We start from the raw sequence: 21,304 nt of genomic DNA, 5'->3' as shown, positions 1-21,304 counted from the left end.
CAAGTTTTACAAAATGTTTTTGCAAATCTCTCAATGTTCTGGCTGTGTTGGTTTTATGACACTGCAAACTGGCACCAAAAATCCCTCCCAACCCAACTCCAACTCATGAGAAAATCAGTTATACTAATCCCCATCAACAACTATTTACTTACTCCCCTTCCTTGTATGCAAAAATTTCATTTAATCATTTAATCTAGTTCAAATTCAAGAAAATTAATAAGAAATTTCTTTGCTTTTGTTGTTGAGCTTAATTCAGGAAAGGTAATGTGACATTTCTTTGCTTTTGTTGTTAAGTTTAGAACAAAGTGAAAAAAAAAAAACTGGTCTCATTCCAAAAAATCCCTTTCCATTCATTTTGCTCCAGCAACTACAGGTTAACATCTAAACATAATTTTAAGTTGGATTGTAGTTCAGCTAGTTTCTCCATTTCTCCCTTTAAAGTAAGTTTTCCCCAAATTCATAACTCAACAGGCTTCTGGCTGTGAAGACATTCCTGTTCTCCAGCCCCACCTTGCGGCAGAAGACGATCTTGCGCAGTCCAGTCACCTGCACCCTTTTTTGAGCCCAGAAAGCCTAAGAAATGTTTTATAAAACTGAAGGTTCTGTGCACTCTTTAAGCAATAACTTAATGTCATTAATTAATATTATTGATAACAGATCTATAGGCAATCGCATTTTATCTGGAGGTTTGTTTTCTGTCAGATGAAAAACAGTATCACACGAAGTTCATTTTATCGAAAATAACTTCAGCCCGCTCCGTTCCGGCCTTTTCTCGTTAACTTCCCCACAGTCCTTTTGCAGCGGGAACGGAGCTGGAGCATCTTTTCGAGTCCCGGCCCTCGCTGCTCTCTCGGCTGGGAGAGGGGAAGCAGCCCGGGTGCCGGGTCTCGGCAGCCCCGGGATCCGAGCCCTCCGTTTGCAGGGGCGGAACCCGAAGCCTGAACACGCACAGAAGGAAACTGGGGTCGCAGAGGAGACCGAGAGCGTCCGCGGCTCGGGCCGGTTTTAGCTGGGGCCCGAAAGTGGAGAAGCGATCTCCCAAACACACACAGGTGGTAGTGCCCGGCCTCGGGCAGCGTGCGTCCAGCCCTTGCCCGGTGGGTTACACTGGCCACAGCCCCCAGGAATTTCTACTGACAGAACTTGGAGAGTTTGCAGGGCTTGGAAGTCGTCAGGTTAGAGGCAGAGGGGGCGGCCCCTTCTCTTTCCTTCTCCATCTGAAGCGGTCAGGGGATATTGGGAGTCAGTTTCCTCGGAATCACCGGAATCGATTTCTTTGCATCCAAAGGAGTCAGTTTCCTTTACGTTCTTTTAAGTCAATTTCCTTGACATCTGTGAGCCTCGATTTCCTCGGCTTCCAAAGGAGTCGCCTTCCTTGCCGTCGCGGCCCTCGGAGGGCTGGCCGGAGGGGCAAGGCTCCGTCTGCCACGGGGGGTTTTCCAGGGAGAAGAATCGGCTCCCCCAGGATGAAGCGCCCCCCGCCCCCATCGGGTCGAAGCCGCATCCTTCGGTCTCCTTGCACGGAGAAACCCCACAGATGCACGCTTGCAAACAGTCCCCGGGAAACGCCACCGGCCTCTAGTTTAAGATTACAAGCCTCGCATTTTCAGAAGCTTCTTCTACGGCGGGCTTAGAGCGTTCCCCCATCCCGGACGGTTTATCGGGGTTCCCCGGGGCCGCTGGCAGACACCGCGACGGGGGATGGGGGGCTAGCTCAGCCGGAGGGGCGGGGGAGGGGGTTGTCCTGGGCGTGCGCGCGAGGGGAGGCGCCCCAGCCCCCGTAGTCGGGGCGAGCGCCAGCCCGCCTCCGGCAACGATGCGTCTCGAGGGCGGTAGGCGGCGGCGGCGGCGGCGGTGGCGCTCGCGCCCCAGCCTCCGCCTAGGATTGGCTGGCGCGGGCGCTGACGTCAGAGCCCGGCTGGCCGAGCGGTGGCCCCAGCTCCGGCTCCGGCTCAGTCGGCTCGAGTGCGCGGTGCAGCGAGGAAGTGCCGCCGCCTCGGTCCTCCCTCCCTCCCTCCCTCTCACTCTCTCCTGGTGTGTGAGCGTGTGAGTTCCCTCCCGCTCCCTCCCTCCCTCTCTCCCTCGCGGGCTCCCGCTGCGCAGACCGCTGCCGGACGCTCCTCGCTCCTCCTCGCCGGCTCCCCCATCACTCCCTCCTCCTCCTCCTCCTTCTCCTCGTTCCTCCTCCTTCTTCTGCCCCCCCGCCCCTTCCCCCGCTCCCCCGCAACCACCCTCCCACGCACTCACAGCCACTCGCACTCACAGCCACGCTCTGACACGGACCTCTCCCCTCCCCACGCGCTCCCATCATGACCAAGGACGAGAAGAAACCTCTAGAGCAGACTCTGGGCGAGTGGAAGCGCTTCATCTATAACCCGGGAAGCGGCGAGATCTTGGGACGGACGGCGGAGAGCTGGGGTGAGTGCGGGGCCGGGGGGCGGCGGTTGGGGCGGGGGGCCGGAGCCGGGCCGGGCGGGCGTGCGCCCGGCGCTGGTCGTCCTCGTCCCTTCCTCCCTTCCTTCCTTTCTTCCTCCGCCCCCCGGACCCCGCGCCCGGCAGCCCCGGACCCGCTGCATTCCCCGCTAAAAATAGCGGCTGACAGCGGGGAGGGCGCGGGAGGAGGGGCCGGCCGAGCCGCGGCGCCCATTCATTTGGCCGGCTCGGCGTGGAGGGGGCGCCGCGTGGGGCCCTGCCGTGGCGGAGGGCCCATGTGCCGCTGTCTGTCTGCTGGGACAAGCCCCGGCTTCCTAGGCCCCGCCAAGCGTCCCCGTCGGGCTCTGCTGCCGTTAGCCGGGCACGGCGCCCTTTCCTCCGTGGAAGGGCCACACGTGCCCTCGGCGCCGAGCCGGGGCCGCGGGGTGTGGAGACCTACCCCCTTCCCGGGGCCGGAGGGCAGGGGCGCCTTTTGTGCCCGCGGCGCCAGGATGGGGAAGCGGGACCCGGCCCCCCCCCCGGGGGGAGGGGGAGAGGAAATTTCCACTGTCGTCCGCGTCTCGTGACTTCTTCCTGGGCACCCCGGCCCGGGAGAAGTGTGTGTGTTTTAAGTGCGTGGGCAGAATGAATGCCGGGTGAAGTCCTCACAGAAGCGCATTGTGTCCCGGATCGGGCCGGGGAACGGTCCTCCCGCCGACAGAGAACTTTCCTTAAGGGAAACTCCCGGGCCCCGGCCCGCAGACTCTGCCCTGCGCCCAGTAAAAAGTACCTTTTCCACGTCTGATTAGGTAAAACTGTTTAAGGAGGTTTTCCCCACTCACTGAGTGCTGAGGAGCTAAATCATTCATGATTTTAACTTTGAGGCGTGAGCTGTCTTCGTAGGTGCAAGTTTTGTAGCTGAGTAAGAGGGCAGCAAATGTTTTCTTTGAGTGTTACAAGTGGAAAGGGAGATGGGTGAGCAGCCCACACCTAAACTAGAACCTTTCCCACTCACGGCCGCGCTTAGTCGTTGCTGGGAAACCTTGTCAGATGTCAGAGGATGAGTGTCAGTTTCCCACCTCCCTAAAGGAGGGAAAAGGGACCGTAAAGATCCTGTAGCCCTGCCGCCCCCCAAGGAGGAAACTGGGCTTACATGGCCCAGCCAGCGCAGTCAGGCTGGCTCTGCCCAGAGCCTCTCCATTCAAAGTCGGGGCTTTATGGATTGATTCCATTTTGTGTTTTGTACATGCAAAGTTGATTTCTTGGAGCGTAGAACATTTGCATCAAGTTTAAGAAAAGTTGGAACATAGTAAATTAGTGTTCACTGAGTCAGAAAGACCAGTTTCAAGTCTCACCTTTACAGCTGTCTCTGCTAACACCCACCCCCACCCCAGCATTCGGCCTTGTACACAGTAGATCTTTGAAGAGACACAGTGTATGTAGTGGAAGGAACTTGAGATTTGTAGTCAAAAACCTAGGTTCAAAAGTCCTGGTTTCTCCACTTATTAGCCACGTGGTTGTGGGCAGAGAAGTCTCTGAGCCTCAGTTTCTTTACCTGAAAATGACATAGTGATATCTACACTGCATGCCTTTACAGGGGGTGAAGAAGAAAGTAGGTTTTAAATCTTAGCTTATAGAAGTATGAGCTGCTGTTATAGCATAACCGTTGTGCCTGCCTTGAAACAGGCCTTTCTGAAAATAAACTAGAGAAAGGACATTCGTCCACCTCCCCATAGGCTCATCTTGTATTAGATGGACAAGCAAGCCCAGAGAGGTTTCGGCTTCTTGAAGCCCTCTAGCCACTGGAGCCCAGTCCCCTGACCTCCCTTAGCTACTAGTGGTCAGCAATGCCACTCTATGTTACTCTATGTATATAGAGTGTCACTTCTTCATTGCTCATTTTTGTTTTGACATTTCCAGTACTGGGGTCTTGGCAGAGGAAGCAGAAGCACAAGGCAGGATTGAACATTTCTTCTGTCAGGATGATAACTGACAGGACAGTAGAAATGTTCAGTCATGTCCAGCAGTAGCCCTAATTCTCAGATCCTGTTATTTTCCCTCAATATAGCTTTTTTTTTTTTTTAAAGCCATCTTTGTTACTTATTGCTCTTTAGCTTTTCTAATCTCCCTTTTCTTTTCTAATCTCCTTTTTGATTTGAGTTCTCCAGGTGATATTCTCTCTCACAGCTGTGCTTTTGTATTCATCTTCCTTTGTCTATTCCATTGTCTGTACATTTTTATTTTAAACAATTAAAATGTGCTAATGAGTCCAATGTATGTCAGTGTTGTGCTCTTCATCTTCACATGGTGGCTCCCCACTTTTCTTCCTTTTCAAAAATTGGTTATTTTTATATTCAGAATTTCATTCGTGAGTGTTTGTGATCCCATCCAGACTGACTGTACTTGTAGAATTAGAATCCCCTTTCAGGGGATTCATGGGAATCTTCCTATCCTCCTTTTTGACTCAACCAGAGGATTTTGCTCTTCTCCAAACCTAGAGTTCTCGTTGGTCTTCCCAACTTTGGTCTTTTCTCGACAAGGTTTTCATCATTTTTATCCCAGCAACCAGTTTCCATTAGTGAGAATCAGAGCTAGAGTAGAATTTCCCTTTGCTGGTTCTTCCACTTCTTAAAAGATGTAATTGTTAAGACAAGTTAAGAAGTTAATAGCTTTTTTTTTTTTTTTTTTTTTTTTTTTTTTTTTTTTTTGCTTTTGGCAGAGACAGAGGGTTCACTACTCTAATCATGCTTCCCTGCCGGGCTAGTGATGTTTCACAGATGTTTTGTCTATTTTCTCTTCCTGTCCAAGCGATCTGTGGTGGATAAGTCAATTAGAGATTAATTCTCCATTAGACTCAAAGCTTCTTGAGGATAGGCACTATTTTTGCTTTTTCTTAATATGCCCTCGTGTTTAGCACAGTGCCTGGTACTTACGATGTACCATTGTTTCCTTCCCTTAAACATTCACCCAAGTGCTCTCCACTCCTCCTAGCAGGAGAAAGCCCGGCTTCTGGATTTCTTCACATATGAACACTTAGAAAACTACGCAATCACTGCCACATCAAACCTATTTTTTTAAACCAGAAAATACCTGAATTTTTTTCTGAAAGGCTTTTTCATCCACACAGTGGTGGAGCCTCCTAACATCCATAACATCTTTTTCTCATCTGTAGAAACTGAGGCATGACTGCCCGAACCGGGCTGTGTGATCTGGTGGGAAGAGCCTGTCTTTCAGAAGTCCTGGTTTCTTAGTAGGGCATTGCCAGTGATTAGCACCATTGTTGGGACCAGTCTTAGACTCATTATGGATTCTCTTTCATTGAATAACAAGGCTGAACCAGGAGATTTCCCAAGATCTCTTTCATCCCCAGCTGTCCATGTCCAAGGGGCAGAGAACTGACCCACATTGGAAGAATGAAAACAGCTGTCTTGGGGAGCCCCTATCTAGTTTTGGGCGGGGAATGAGCTGTAGTGGATATAGAATTTGGATTCTGGTTATTATAGTCATTTGTTCCTTTCCCCCCATCTTGTTGTGTTTGTCTCAGATCTATTTATCCAGAGTCATATTCCAGCTGTGGTTCTTGTTCCATCAGGCCTCACTAATCTGGATCTATGAAATCAAGTTTGCCTCTTTGCATTTGGACCTCTGTTTGGTTATTGACTCAGTCATGGGTTTATGAGCCATGGGTTTTCCTACTGGATCCTTTCTGGGGTTTCTGCCTCCTCTGAACTTCAGATTGCCTGTCCTACATTATAGCTGCTCCGGCTGTGGGAACTAGTTTGAGAGAGAAAAAGATATAAATGTAGATGCAGTCTTCTCCCCCTCTCCCCTTTTCATTTTAAATCTCCTTTGATTAAATTTGCAAAAGGTTGGGTTAAGTTCGTGCTTATCAGATGTCTTTCTTTACTGGGGCATCTTTAGCCCTGATAGTCCTATTCTCCAATTGTATTTCAGAAGTCCAAATCTCATTCTCAGATAGTCTCTTTAACCAGATAGTCATGTCCCCAATAAGAATTTCTCTTTGTCCCTTTCCTCCAGGAAGCAGCAGTAAGGAAAGTACTATGTAGGCCCTAGTGAAGGACTTCAGTATGTTGTCCCAGACTTTATAATCTTTCCCAGTCTCTTCTGGATTCCAGTGGTATCATTTGTATACATAAGAATCACCAAAACCAGTCTTTGAGCAACAAGTTGATAAGCATTTAATAAGTGTATGCTCTGTGCTGATGATACAGAAAATGGCAAGAACAAAGGAAAAACAGCCTTTCCTTTCTTTCCAGGCCCTCACAATCTAAAGAGGGAGACAATTTGCAAACTACTATGTGTAAGCAGGATCTGTACGGGGCAAATTGGAGATAATCACAGAGAGAAGGAACTAAAGGTTTCTTTTGGGCTAGGAAGTAGGATTTTAGCTGGAACTTGGAAGAAGCCAGCCTACAGAGATGGGAGAGAATTTTAGGCTTGGGGGTCAAGCCCATGAGATGGGAAGCAGGCTATAAAGAGTTTTGAAGGCCAAATAGAATTTTTTCTTTGATCGTGGAGGTGATAGGGAGCCACTGGATTTTATTGAATGGAAAGATGCCATGGTATAGTGATCAATTTGACAGCTGAGTGTGGGATGGATGGTAAGGGGAAAGACTTGAGACAACCCAACAAGCATGCTACTCTACTAGTCTAGACTTGATGGGAGAACAGCCTTCACCAGAGTCGTGGGTTCTGAAGGGGCAGTGTATATTGCATGGGGGGGGGGTCCCCAGGTCTTGACAGCCAATTGAGGCAGGTGAGGAAAAGTAGGGATTTGAGGATGGCACCTAAGTGGGGGTCCTGAATGATTGAGTGGAAGAGGATGGGGCTCAAAGGGAAAGAGTAACTACTTTCATTTTGGACACATTGAGTTTAAGCTGTCTGGAGGATAGCAGATGTTCCAGAGACAATCGGAGATGGAGACTGGAGGTTAGCAGTGAATTAGCAGATTTAAGAATCATCAGCATTGAGATTGTCACTGAATCCAAGATTGTTGATATATTTCCTGAGAGAAATAATGTAGAGGGGGAAGAGAAAGGACCCCAGAGTCGGTTGGCAGAGGGATGACCTCCCTGGAGATGTGCTGCAGAGGAGCCTGAGAAGGATCTGCCAGGAAGAAGAACCAGGACAGTCTCAGGTTGAGAACTGAGAAAAGGCCATTAGATTTGGCACTTAAAAGATGGTCGAAACTCAACTAGTTTAGTTGAATAATGAAGCCAGACTACAGTGAGTTAAGAGAGTGAAGGTTCTGATGATGGATTCCTTTCTCTAGGAGATCAGCCAGGAAAAGGGGGAAAGATTCTCAGATGATGACAGGCTTGGGAGCAGTCCTCAGAGGAAGGGGGCTTTGTATAAAAGGAGACAGAGGTGGATTTATCAGCACTCAGAAAGTAGCCTACATTATATGGGAGGCACTGTGCTTTGGGGGTGCAAAGACATTTTAGAGCAGCCCCAGGACGGGGGGCTCCTTTTTGACAAGCTTTAGGAGCTTCTCTGCTCTCTGTCTGCTCTGGGAAGATTACAGACCTGCCTCTGTAGCCTGAGCAGAGTCACTGAGCACCTCTGAAATGAGGAACCGTCCTTCCTGAGTGATGGGGATTTCACCTTTGGAGGACAAGCTCCAGCAAATTGTGTTTTATATTCCCTCCCTCTAATCTTCAGGAAGAACCTCTAATTTTTCCTTTGCATCTCTGGTATATCATCTCCCTAATCTGGATCCCATTCTCAAACTTGCCCCAAGAAGTCCCTTCTCTCTTCTCTTACTTGAGAGATTTTCATATTTTCTTTCCTGACACTGAAGTGTTTTTAGGGACATATCTTGTCCCTGATCGTTTATATGGTTGGTAGAGATGAACTTTGAGCATGACAGTCACTTGGTTGCATTGGCTGTGGCAGATGCCAAACCCAAACAGGATGTTCTCCTGCTCTCTGAAATCCTCAGCCTTTTCCCTGGGATCCCGGATCACCTCCTGACTTGACAGCCACACCCAGCTTCCTTTCACTGATCTCAGCGAAAGCTTGAGGTTCCACCCAGCTCCTCTTCTGTTCTCTCACCAACTTCTTTCTTCTTTTTCTATCATTTATCTCAGCTTGCCCTCCAGCTTTTTCCAGATCATCCTTTCTACTCAGTCCTTTCCCTCTTCCAGATTAATCTCTTGGTCCTTTAGTTTGAGTGGCTTTTAAAAAAAATTCTCCCTTAAATTCTCCCAAATTCAGCCTCTGGCTTTCTTTGCAAATCTCAAACTCTCCAAATCACTTTCACAGTTTCTTTTCCACTTTGCTGCATTCAGGTCTTTCTTGCATTAAAAGAAAAAGCCAAACATCTTTGGGCTTGTGGTTATTCATTTTTTTCTGCCTAAGACTTTGGGATGTGGGCCTTCTTTTTCAAAACAGTCCTGATCTTCTCTTTAATTCAAGGTGCTAATCATCTCCAATTTATACCTTGTATGCAAGACATTTAGTTAGGTCCCCTAAAAGGCAGTTTGAGGAGTTTGAAAGGCTAGAACAACCCAATGTAGTTTTGAAGTGGGATGATGTGCCCAGAACTGAGCAATAGGAAGATTAATCTGACAGCAGAATACAGGGTGGATGAGAGGCTCTATGAGCAGAATTGTTTAGTTATTAAAACAGTCCAGGACAGAGTCTGAATTAGGGGGATGCTAGAGTAATAATGTTGATGAGGGTGATCAAAGAGATTGCAGAGAAAAAATTGACTATTATCAGTATTCAGAACTGGAAGAAACATGGTGGTAATTAGAGAGAAATGAGGAAGGAGCAGGTTTATAGCAAAGATGAATTTGGTTTTAGATGTGTTAAAAAGTTTGAGTTCTCCATTCTTAGCAAAATTAAGCTTGCAGTTTGAAATTGCATGGGATTGGAATGGAAAGCAGCAGAGGGGAATTCTGGTTTAAAGACATTTTGCTTGAAATAAAATTGCGAAACATTTTTGAATCAATGATGTCTGAAAAATTAATTGATAAGAAGTCAAAATTAAAGTGTTTATTTAGCCTTTGGAGGCTTAGAGTTAGTGTGAGAACACTAGACCTGGAGTCAGAAAGACCTAATTCAGATGTAACCTCAGGCTCTCAGAAGCTGTGGGAGCCTGAGTGAGCCACTTAACTCTCTGCCTCAATTCCCTCATGTTTAAAATGGGGATGATAATTGTGCCTGCCTCCCAGGATGGTTGTGAGGATAAATGAGATAAGGGTTAAAACATTTTGCAAATACCAAAGAAAGCACTGTATAAATGCTAGCTCTTAGTAGGACCATCTCCCGGCATCTTAATATACATGTTGGCCACTGGCGCCTGCTGGATACCCAAGAGAAAGCCAGGCAGGTGACCTTGCCCAGCCTCCCTCACTTTAGTCCCATTTCATTTAGATGATGTCATGCTCTTTATCATCATCATCATCATCCTTATCGTTAGTTAGAATAATTGGGGTGTTTTTCACAGAAATAAGGAAGCTTGTGGGAGAAAAGGGTTTGGGGAGAAAGAAAACACGCTTGTTTTTGGACTTGGTGAGCTTGAGGCACTGACGGGACAATCGAGGTGGAGATGTCCAGCAGCCAGTGGGGAAGGTTGGTGGGTAGTGAGGGGATGGGCATTCAGGCCTGGGAGCTCTCTGTGGAAAAGCAGTCGTTCAAGCCATGGAAAAGGGGGGGGGGAGAGAGCATTGTGGGAACAGCATCCATTTAAGGGGGCTAAGAGAAACCAGGTAGGAAGGCATTGCCCCCCTGTCTTGGAAACCAGGACATTATCAAGAAGACAGCAGGAGATAGTCATGGGTCATGGACAGAAACAAAAATACTGGATTTGGCCGTTAGGAGACTGGCTTTGGGGAGGAATTTCTGTTGGACTAGATGGAGTCAAATCAGTGATGGGCCCTCGCCAAGGCGGGTACTTAGACGTACACATCTGACCCCATCCTCTCCTGTTTGCCCCCATTTTTACTCCCTCTTCCCTCAATCCTCACTCTTTCCACATTTACTAGTTTCTGGCTACCATGCACACTTCTCCAGTCCTTACCTCTCCCCCTGCCGCCGTCCCCTCCCTCCATGCTGGCTGTTATCCTAGACTTCTTCCATTTTTTTAGCCTCAGCATCTTGAGAAGCTTCCTCTACTTCTCCTCACTCCCTTCTAAGCCCCCTATTGCCTGGCTTCCTCCTGGTTGTTTCAGCCAAGTCTCTCTGCTGACATCCCTGGGATCTCCCCTCCTGTGCATTCGCAGACTACCCTGTAGCTGGCTGCCTCCCTGCGTTGTCACGGCTCAGTCTTCTTCAGTAATTTATCGCCTGTCTCAGTGGCGCTGACGGTGTAGTAGTTCCCGTCCCTCTCTCGGCCTGTCTCCATTTTTCACTCATCGGTCCCCATGACCTGTACTGATGGGTTCTGATGTGCTCACAAGCTGCCAGCCCCTCATTAGGAAGTACCTGGAGCACTTCTTGAATTGGATGTCCAATTGTTTGACACATCCCAAAGTAGAGCTCATTATTACCCGGATCCTTCCAAGTCCCGTCCTCTGTCTGCTCAGCCAGGCTGGCAATCTTGAAGTCATCCCCAGCACCTTTCCTCCTGTCGTGCAGCCTCCAAGTCTCCCGCCCTCACCTGCCCGGGTGAACGCTTCCTCTCCCGCTCCCTCACCCTCAGCCTCAGTCCCCATTTGTTTTCTGTCCCTGCAGCTTCCTCTGCTCCATCCTTCACCCAGCAGCTCTCCCCTCATTCCTTAGGGTCCAGTGGCTCATGACTCGCGGTTGGCATTTGGAGCCTTCCCAGGCCGGCCGCCCCGGGCTGTGTGTCAGTGCCACTGGAAGGAAGCCCACAGAGGGCAGGGGCTAGTGCCTTTTGTCTCTGTACCAGAGGTCTCAGGGTCATTCAGATGGTAAGAACTTGTTGTTTGATGTCTGAGGAAGAAATAGAGACACTGAGTTTGAGAAATTAATGTTAGATGGCACAGTGGACAAAGTGCTGGGTTTGGAGCCAGAAGACCTGAATTCAAATATGACTTCAGACACTAGCTGTATGAGCCTGTGTGCCTCAGTTTCCTAGACTGTAAAATGGAGTTAATAACAGCACTTACCTGTTGTGAAGATAAAATGAGATAATCTAAAGCACAGTGCCTGGCACATAGGAAATGTTTAATGAATGCTTGTGTCTCCCTACTCAGACTAATGAGGCTGCTTTTTGAATGTGCCATTTAAAAAAATACCAGTAGGACGTGTTCATGTGAAAAGGGGGTAGGTATAAAGTGTTGCCTGTCACACCTGATTAGAACACTTCTCAAAAGACTGAACAACTAGTTGCGTGTATTTTGCCAATAACGAAGCCCTTGTTTCTGTGGAGGCCTTTTGAATCCTTTTCAGCATCTCAACTTTTGAGGTGTGTTTTACAGTAGTATGTCAGACTCAAAATGGGGCCATTACAAACATGTTTAAATTGAGTGATTTTAATATTAAGATTATTAGAAACATTCAATATTTTCTATTACTAAAACAAAATATTTTTATAAATAAGCATAAGCTTCCTTGCAGGCTGCATTTGGATTAGTTTTGGAGTTAATACTATCTGTATTTTATTATCTTTTTATTTATATTTAAAACTCTTTCTAATTACATTTTAATCTGGTTTGGGCTGCACTTGAGACTATTGGGAGCCATGTGTGACACTCTGTTTTACAGTATATTCATAATGATAATTGACTCATAATATTAGACAAGGTATTTTGTTTCTCTAGCAGTTCCAACATGCAAAGAGAAGTCCAAACTCCTATTTTGAGGACAGCTCCAAAAGCTGTCTGCTCAGTCTCTGGCTAAAAGTGCTCTTCTTCCCCCATTCTATTCTCTTTGGGGTAAAAGTAATGAAGTTCCTTCCCAGGAACAGCCAAGGGACTGCCAAGGGGGGCTCACCAATACTGCCTGATGGTGTTAGCATTCTTTGGGCCGTCCCCTTCCTGTCCAGCAGCATCCCCACTGCTTGTCTGGGAGACCTATACCAGTTGTAGAAAACAGAACTCTACAACTGCATGCTAAAAAAAAAAAACAAAAACCGCCAAAAAACAAAACAAAAAAAACCCCCACAAAACAATCTGCTTCTAAATTGTGTTTGGTGACAAGTAGCATTTATTGAGCCACGTTGAATGACATGGAATCACAGGATGTCATCCAGCTTTGTTCTAGAGATGAAAACACAGATTCAGAGAGATTAATGAATCCAGGTTTAAAGGTAGATTTCCTAACTGTTGATTGCTGTTTTCAGTATTCCATTCCCGGATCTGAAGACAATGGATTCCAATCCCAACTGCCACGCTTTCTGATTCTTACAGTCTTGCTTCTCCCCAGAAGAGGGGTGCCTGGGGCCTAGTTGATCTTTGAGGGCCTGTGTTTTTCTGGCCCCCACAGTTGGCTGCAGTCATCTTTGGATTGTGGTCCCAGGTGCCACCTTTTCTTTCAGGGCCAGTCTTTGGCCCTTTGTCTCTGAATCACAGGCTTTCATTCGGTGAGGGGCCAGTCAGGTCCTGCCAGGGTGCCCCGTGCCACCTGTCCAGGCTCTCCATGCTCCGAGCTAAGGCCAGGGCTTTCTTGGTGCACTTTGTCTTGTCCTGGGATGCATCCTGGCCTTGCCCCCTGTGAAGGTCGGGGGTGGGGGCTGCTCGCAGGGCACTCAGCTTTCCCCGGGCAGCAGGCCACCCTCCATGGATCAGCGGTGCCCAGGAGGGAAAGGCCAGGGTGAAGGTGCCCGTTATCCCAGGTGCCTCACTCCAGAGCTGCTTTTCCCAAGGGACAAACTGGAGTCTTTCATTCCCTTCAGTCTTTGACCAATCCTGTGGTCACCTCCCTCAGTCTGGGAGTTCTCTCCTCCGGTCTAGAGGTGATCCTTAGCTTACATGGCCTGTGCAGCCAACAGAAGGAAAGCTGTGAATGTGGAACCAGACACTGCAAGTGAAGCTTGGGGAGAGGCTGAGGGTCACGGCAGCAGCCGGAGTTTGGGTAAAGGGTGCTTCCTGGGACGAGCTTCCAAACCATCACAGCCAGACTCTGGAAGTCTGTGGGGTTCTGCAGAGAATTCCAAAACAAAATGGACCTATAATCAGCCCAGCCATCATTCTTTGTAAGGTACTGGGCTTAGGCCCCTTGTACCTACAAGGACCATTGCTTGTTAGAGAACAGTTACCTTGTCGTTTGAAGTTGGCAGCGTTGCTGGAGCCAGCTTGTGTTTTGGAATGACTGTTTTTATGGAATTGTCAGGATGACAGAGGTCTTTGGGATCCTCTCCTCAGACCTCCTAATGGGCAGATAGAGTCGAGAGAAGGGAGCACTGGCTCTGCTGGTTTATGTCCTTCATGGTTGCTCACAGCCTTGTGAGAAAAAAGTGCTTTGTGATGATAAAACAACCATGAAACAAGTGTAATGGCCAGGAAGCACACTCCTCAGTGCTATCTGAAAAGACAGTCTTTTCCACTTTGTAGATAAAGACCTGGCACATTGCAGAGTTGATATTATGGATCACCTTGATTCTCAGCTAATTTCTCTCCTAATTTTTAAATGTCTTCCCTTTGTAGTTATTTTAAGCTTATTTGCTTTCCAATTTTCTTAAAAGACATGTTTAGTTCATTAATATACTCTTTCTGTTTTGTTAAGGTATATTTGTAGGGGTGATTTTTCAGAATGCTTTAGCTACATCCCAGAATATTTTATTGATATTTTGTTCCTTATTCATTATCTAGGATTTCCTTGTTAAGTGTCTCTATAGTTTATATCTTTTCTTTCTGGTCCCTGAACTGGTTATTTCTTTTATTGCATCATATTTATTTGTCTGCTTTTAGCTTGATTTTTTGACAATCAATCTCTATGCCCTGATACATGGCCAGTTTTTGTAAATGTTCCATTGTTGCTGAGAAGCATATATATATTCTTTAGTAATCCTGTTTAAAAAACAGTTTTAGCTTCTTGTGGAATGCATTTGCTTTCCTTCTCTATCTTTCTGTTGGCCTTGTTTAAAACTTGGGGAGATATTTGATTCAGGGGCAAGAAAACAAACCCAAGAGCACTATTTTTGAAGTGATCAGTTGTTCAAAATTATTTAAAAATCATCAAATTCCAGAGACCTGATGAGGAAACAGTTTCACTACTACTCAAGGTGTGAGGGGAAAAGAGTGGTCAGTGGAATGCTGAATGTGCTAGCAAACATGGAATGTTGTGGTTTTGTTTGGTTGTTTTTGATTAACTGTTTCATGAACTTTATGATGAAGTTTAAAGTAGCAATAAAGCATTAAAATAAAAAAATGTTTATCTCACAAAATATTATTAGATACCTAGTGGGAGGAACATAGTATGATATTTAGAAAGGAAATAGATTATAAATTAACTTTTCTCTTCATCCCTATGGCTTTCCATGTTAGCTTGTTATGGTACAGGATGCTTGTGTGAATTTTTACAGAAGAACCCTGTTCTGAGAGTAACATAAGTAAATAAGTAGAACGTCTCCACTCAGACTACCGTTCCTCTTCCCACTTCCTCCTCCTCCCCAAGTCCCTTAAGCCTTTTATAGGTGTGGAGAGCCAACTGATAGTGATGCGGAGTTTGACAGGGCTCTTGGAGAACCTGAGGCTCACCATAAGGGGATCCATCTCTGAAGAAATCTTTTGGCCCATTTGCTGACTTTGCCATTATTTTTGTTTATTGTAAGTCAATATATGGTTTACAGGGAAAGGGAAGAAATTTGGTGGAGGGAAAACCCTGCTATAATTGAGATACTATAATTGAGTCCTACGTCTGAGAATTAAGTTAGTTTTGATCTCGTGGCAAGTTACTTGATTTGTTATTCCCTCATCTAGAAGGGATTGATAGCACCTGTCTTATAAATTGTAGTAAGGTTGGAATGAGATTGTGTTTGTATGCATATAGCATACTTTAAAACCTTATATAAATATTAGATAATAAGTCAATTTATGTGAAATAATGGAAGGCCATATTCCCAACCCAACTTTGCATCAGTTTGAAATGTAGAATTCGCTTGTTCACCCGAGGCCTGCTCTGGGCCGAGAATGGTGGCTCTGGAAGGAAGATCAGACAGTCCCTTAGCCAGGTATGAAAAGACATTCAGAAGCTGAAATCCTGGTTCTTCTGTAGACATCACTTTGGGGCCTAATTTGCCTCACTTGTAAAATAAGACTGTTGGACTAAGATCATGTTCTTGCTGATGTAGATATTTAATCCTAAATTAGTTTGATTTGATTGTATTTGAATTTTAAATTTCAGAGTTTGGGGCTTATAAATATTAAATGTTAATTTTAAATGTAAGTATTAAAATATATTCCAAAACCTAATACAGTAGCATTGAGGTAATCTCTTTGGATATGTCATGCTCTTCACTCTTGGGGTGGGGGGACAACTCACAATGTCAGACTTCCAACATCCTATGAGTAACTTAAGATTATTAATAAAGTATTTTTCAGGTGTCAGCTATTACTTAGCTAGCTTGGCAACCATAACCAAACTTATCTACAGTTATCCCTTCCACATATCAGGAGTTGGGGTGCTACATCCCTTTAATCTGGAAAAACTGCATACATTTTTTATCCCTCTCTTTGTACCAGAGAAGAATAATGAAATATTATGGTATTAGAGATAAAATAAGTTGATATTACACAATGCTAATGTATTTTATGCATTTCTGAGTTTCCAAATTTTTTCTGTATTGTCTGAGCTTCCATAAAACTCACCCAAATTCCTGTTTTATTTCTGATGTTTGTGGATCCTTGGTGGGAAAATTGGAGATGTGGAAGGGATAACTGAAATCTCCTCTCTGACGATTAACAGCCACCTTCCCATTTGTGACTTGTAGCTAAGGCTTCACAATAACTTATTGAGCTTAGTTCTTACCCTTTCACTAAACGTCCATTAGTCTCTTCTGTTGTCCTGAAAAAGATCAACTGAAATAGCTTCCTGGGCCTGTTATCTTAGAGCCCTTCAAAACCTGACTCCCCTTAACCTTCCCAGGTGTTATCCTCACTCTGGCTATGCTATCGACTGTTAGCACATCGTTCAGCTGAGCCCTGAGATAAATCTATCTTGTGTTTTCTTATCTATTTGGGGTTTTGTCACCATTTACACTACACTCCCCGCCAGGGGCAGGCATAGATTTGGGTTTCAGTTCTTTAAATAAATGGGTGTTAAATTGGGGGGGGGGCAGAATTTTGAACTATTTCCCTGCCTTAGGAAGGATATGAAAGAAGATAGCTTAGTCTGCTGCTGAGAGGTAGTTGATAGAGATGATACCTTTCAGCATAAAGTCTTAACAGTTAAGCAAGTTTTCCATCTTTTCAATTGTGGTTTTCTTAAAATACACATATTACAAAGGGAAAAATAACAATTTTTATTTTGGACATGGAACTAGTCAATAGTCGATCGATTTTCCTGCTACCATTTTGCTTCATTTGGTGTGATTTAGTGCCCTTTTAGGGGAAAGTTAGAGGTAAGGTGCCACCGGCAGGAGAAGGGCTCTGGAAAGACTGGTGAAGGAGGGGAGGTAGCATTTGTTTGAGCTCATTGGCTTTAGAGGAATTTAAAAATTCTAAGAGATGGAAGGGAAGAAGAAATGTCTTCCAGGGGATAGTAGAAGTGGGAGACATGGCAAAGAACATTTATTAAGCACCTACTTATATCAGGCACTGTGATAAGGGACACACACAAAAAAAGTTTAAAACCAAGGTCCCTGCCCTTATGGCATTTATAGTCCTAGTAGGGGAGAGACAAATATGCAAAGAATTAGGTGCAAACAAGGTATTTGCAGGTTAACTTGGTGATATCAGAGACCTTAGAATTAATGAGGACTAGAACTCTTGCAGCTGAGATTTTAGCTGAGACTTGAAGAAAACTCAGAGGTGAAGAGGAAGTTAGCTGGGTGGGAGAGCAGTAAGAGAAAGAAAAGATGGACTAGGGTAGACCTTCAGAGCAGAGGCTGGGGATGTGAGGGGATGTGTCAGGAAAGGAGCAAGATATGGATGGGGTGGGAAGGGCTTTAAATAAGCCAGTCATAGTTCTACATTGAATCCTGGAAGTGATGGATAGTCCCTGGAATTGCTTGAGTGGTGGGGGGAGAGTGACATAATCCAGACCTTCACTTAAAGAAGGACTATCACCATGACAATTCAAGAGAGAATAGACTAGAGTGAGAAGATACAAGATAGTATGGAGCCTTGGAAAAATGCAAGATGACCTATCTGACTGCAGGATAGAAAGTAAGAGAAAGAACTCTGCCACCGAAGCCCCAGTAGGGAAAGTAGAGTTGTTTTGTGAAAGAAATTTGTATGGAGGTGATGGGGAAACCATTAGATGTTCTTTTTTTTTTTTTTTTTAAACATAATTATTTTCCCCAGTTACATGTAAAAAAAAAAAGTTGGTCATGCATATTCATTTTTTAAGCATATTTCTTCATGAATCATGTTAGGAGAGAAAAATCAGAACAAAAGAAAAAATTACGAGAGAAAAAGAAACAACGGAAAAAAAGAAAATAAAGTGAACATAGCATGTGTTGATTTATATTCAATCTCCTTAGTTCTTTTTCTGGATGCAGATGGCATTTTCTGTCCAAAGTCTATTGGAACTGCTTTGGATCACTGAAATACTGAGAAGAACTAAGTCTATCATCGTTGTTCATCGCACATTCTTGCTGTTACTGTGTACATTGTATTCCTAGTTCTGCTTGTTTAATTCAGCACCAGTTTGTGTAAATATTTCCAGACTTTTCTAAGATCAGCTTGATTAACATTTTTTATAAAACAGTAATATTCCATTATTTTCATATACCACAATTTATTCAGCCATTCCCCAATTGATGGGTACTCATTTTTCAGGTCCTTGCCACCACAAAAAGAGCTGCTATAAACACTTGTGCACATGTGGGTCCTTTTTCCTCCTTTATAATTTCCTTGGGATACAGATCCAGTAATGGCACTGATGGATCAACACAGTATGCACAGTGTGATAGCCTTTTGGGCATAGTTGCAAATTGCTCTCCAGAATGGTTGGATCAGTTCACAACTCCACCAACTCCCAGTTTTCCCATAACTCCTCCAACATTTCATTATCTTTTCCTGTCATGTTAGCTAATCTGAAAGGTGTGAGATGGTATCTCATAGTTTTAAATTTGTATTTTTCTGATTAATAGTGGTAGATGGCTTTAATTCTTCGTGTGTGTGTGTATCAGAAACTCTAGCTATAAAATCTCCCCCCCCCCCCCCACTAATCTTGGCTGCATTGGTTTTGTTTGTTCAGAAACTCTTTAATATAATCAGAGTTGTCTATTTTGAATTTAATAATGTTCTCTAGTTCTCTTTGGCCAAAAATTCCTCCTTTCTCCAAAGATCTGATAATTGAAACTATTCCTTGCTCTCCTACTTTGCTTTCCTCTGGATGTTTTTGAACCCAGGCGAGAGATGTCTGCTAAGACTTGGGCGTGTGTTATGGTGGCTGGACTGGTGGGGAGGATATGAACAAGCATTGTGCCTCTGTGATTAAAGGCCAAGGCTGTTGTGGAAATAGAATCAGCCAAACTTGGTGGATAGTTGGATGTGTGGGATGAGGGAGAGCAAGGACTTCTCAATGACTCTGAGGCTTCAGTGGTGGTCCCTTGGCAGAAATAGGGAAGGGTTTGGGAAGAAAACAGGGTATGCTTTGGAATTCTCAAAACTTCTAAAATTGAAACCAGAGAAATAATAGAAGCATTTCTGGAAATAAAGTCATTGTACACAGAAATAGAGATCTCGTAGGTAATAAATTTGCTTTATAACTTTGTCCTGATTGTTTCATTTTGGCCTGTTTTCTGTTCTCTGCTGTTACAAAAATGTTTCATGGGGGGGGGGGCTGCCAGGTGAATAACCTAATCCTCCAATTAAAGAAGAAAAAATCCTAGTACAAGCTCTGTCTGGGGGTCAAGTAGAGTCACTTCCTGCCTTGGCAGTATCAACAAATGGGACTGGTGAGGCTCAGGTCCTCACCTCCTTACCCTGGCGTCTGTCGGAGTTGTGATTTGTCCTTGCCCTGATCTCCCTTGGGGGGGGGGGTGATTGGGGGAGAGTGGGGTAGTGGTGTAGCTAATTAAGACCCGAGGCTGCCTTGGAATTCGGGGCTACCTGACTCCCCAACCATGTTTTCCTTTGCTCCTCGCAGCTGCCCCCATCAGTTTTCAGATTGATTTCTTTTCTGTGTGGGTGTTCCATTGTTCTGGTTCCGTTCGCTTCACTTTCACCTTATTGTGTTGGGAAACCGTGGTCAGAAGGTGGACGGGAAGGAATGGAGCTCAGGGGAGGGGCGGAGATGTCGTCCGTGCGGTGTGGAGGTCCTGGGTGAGCGCTCCGGAGGCAGGAAAGGCCCCGGGACAGACCCCAGAGCCTCGGAACACGCTCAGTCCCGGAGCCGGGCGGGACGCCCCTAGGACCGGAGCAGCCGGGTGGGAGAGCCCAGGGCGGGCCGCCAGTGCCAGCGCAAGCTTGGAGAGAGCGCTTGGCATCGGGAAGTCGGAAAGCCGCACCTGGGGCTGGACGTGGAGGGAAGGAGAGGCGGAGCTCACTGGGCAGGAATATGGCGGGGAAAGGGAAGAGAGAGGCGGGTGGGATGATGGGAAAGTTGGGTTGTCTGCAAGGATGAGTAGGACCTGGGGGTGGAAATGATACCAAGGGGGGGGGGAGATGGGGGGAAGGGCAAGCCTTTACAAAGAGAGGGTCTTTTGGCCCTCAACAGAGACTGGCGTCCTAGTTTCCAGTTGAAGGAATTTAGGCAAACAGAGGTTGAGTGGCCGGGAGGAGGCTGAGGCTGGGCCCGTGCCGGGCCTTCCTCCCCCTTCCTGTCTGTAGTGGTACTTAGGCTATGGGAGAGAGTGGGGTCAGAAAAAGGAGTCCGGATGAGAAGGGGCGAGTTGTCATTTGGGACTGGAGGGTCTGGGAGGTTGTGAGAGCTACAGGAGGAAAGAAAGGGGGCTCCCCGTGGCCTCCATGCTGAACGAGAGACACGAAGGCCCCCCCCCCCCCGGCTAGTGGACGAAGCTTGAGGAGTGATAGAACCAGGAGATGGAAGTTCAGGAGCCGAGCGGGGCGGGAGGCCGAGGCCGGGAGCAGTCCTGGAGCAGAAGGGGCACCAGGAGCACTTCCTGGGCATCTCTCCCTCAGGGGACTTAAGTACAGACGTGCAGGTGTTTTCAAAGTGGGACGGTCATTTTCTTTTTCATCAGAACACTGGAGAATATTCAGAATTTACCCAACGTCCTTCGGGTGCTGCTGGTTCTCGGCCCAGCCCCGTCCGGAAGGCGGCCTGGGTTTTGTGCTGAGTCCCCGGTGCCGTGTTAGCACTAAGGCTCCTGGGAAGGCAGCCGTGGGCCTCGTGGAGAAGCCGCCTCCATCTGGCGAAGCAGACCGGCTCGGTCCTCCCGTGCCCTGCGGACGAGGCTCCTCTCCGCCTCCGCCCTCCATGCTTGGAAATGGGCCCCACCGTTCCGCCACCTCGCTGCCCCATCCATGCGCCTATTAGATCTGCGATGAGCCGCATGCCTTGACTTTCCGCCCCTCCCCCATCTCTCACCTTCTTTCCTTGCCGCCCACAGCTGTATCCTCACCACCCCCCCCCCTTTTCCCGCCTCGCAGTCCTCGGCTTTAGGAGGCCTGGCCGGATCTCCTGATGGCCTGTCCCTCGCCATCGCTTCTACCTACCATGTACACAAATGGTATTGACCTTAATACAAAGAGAGTTCCTCACCCGCTTGTGAGCTCGGGGTACTCATTTGTACTCCCAGAGCCTGAGCGGATAGGTAGTCGGCATTTAGTAAATGCTTACTGAATACCTGGCGGTCTGTAAGATTTCACCCAGACACAGTTCAGCTAGT

The 21,304-nt window shown here is 46.5% G+C and overlaps 1 protein-coding gene across 1 annotated transcript in view; it reads left to right on the top strand.

Annotated features, from left to right (window-relative positions):
* Window positions 1-1,896: 1,896 nt before the first annotated feature.
* The window catches only part of ATP1B3 (ATPase Na+/K+ transporting subunit beta 3), a 30,388-nt gene continuing 10,980 nt past the window's right edge, over window positions 1,897-21,304 (top strand). Inside the window, exon 1 of the mRNA XM_074298472.1 lies at window positions 1,897-2,418. Coding sequence (XP_074154573.1) covers window positions 2,310-2,418 — 109 coding nt within the window. The 5' untranslated portion in view covers window positions 1,897-2,309. The remainder of the gene's footprint in view (window positions 2,419-21,304) is intronic.

This window comes from Sminthopsis crassicaudata, chromosome 3 (genome assembly GCF_048593235.1).
Source record: "Sminthopsis crassicaudata isolate SCR6 chromosome 3, ASM4859323v1, whole genome shotgun sequence".
NCBI lineage: Eukaryota > Metazoa > Chordata > Mammalia > Dasyuromorphia > Dasyuridae > Sminthopsis > Sminthopsis crassicaudata.
Note: the sequence above shows the minus strand (reverse complement) of the source record. Positions and strands in the feature narration are given on the sequence as shown.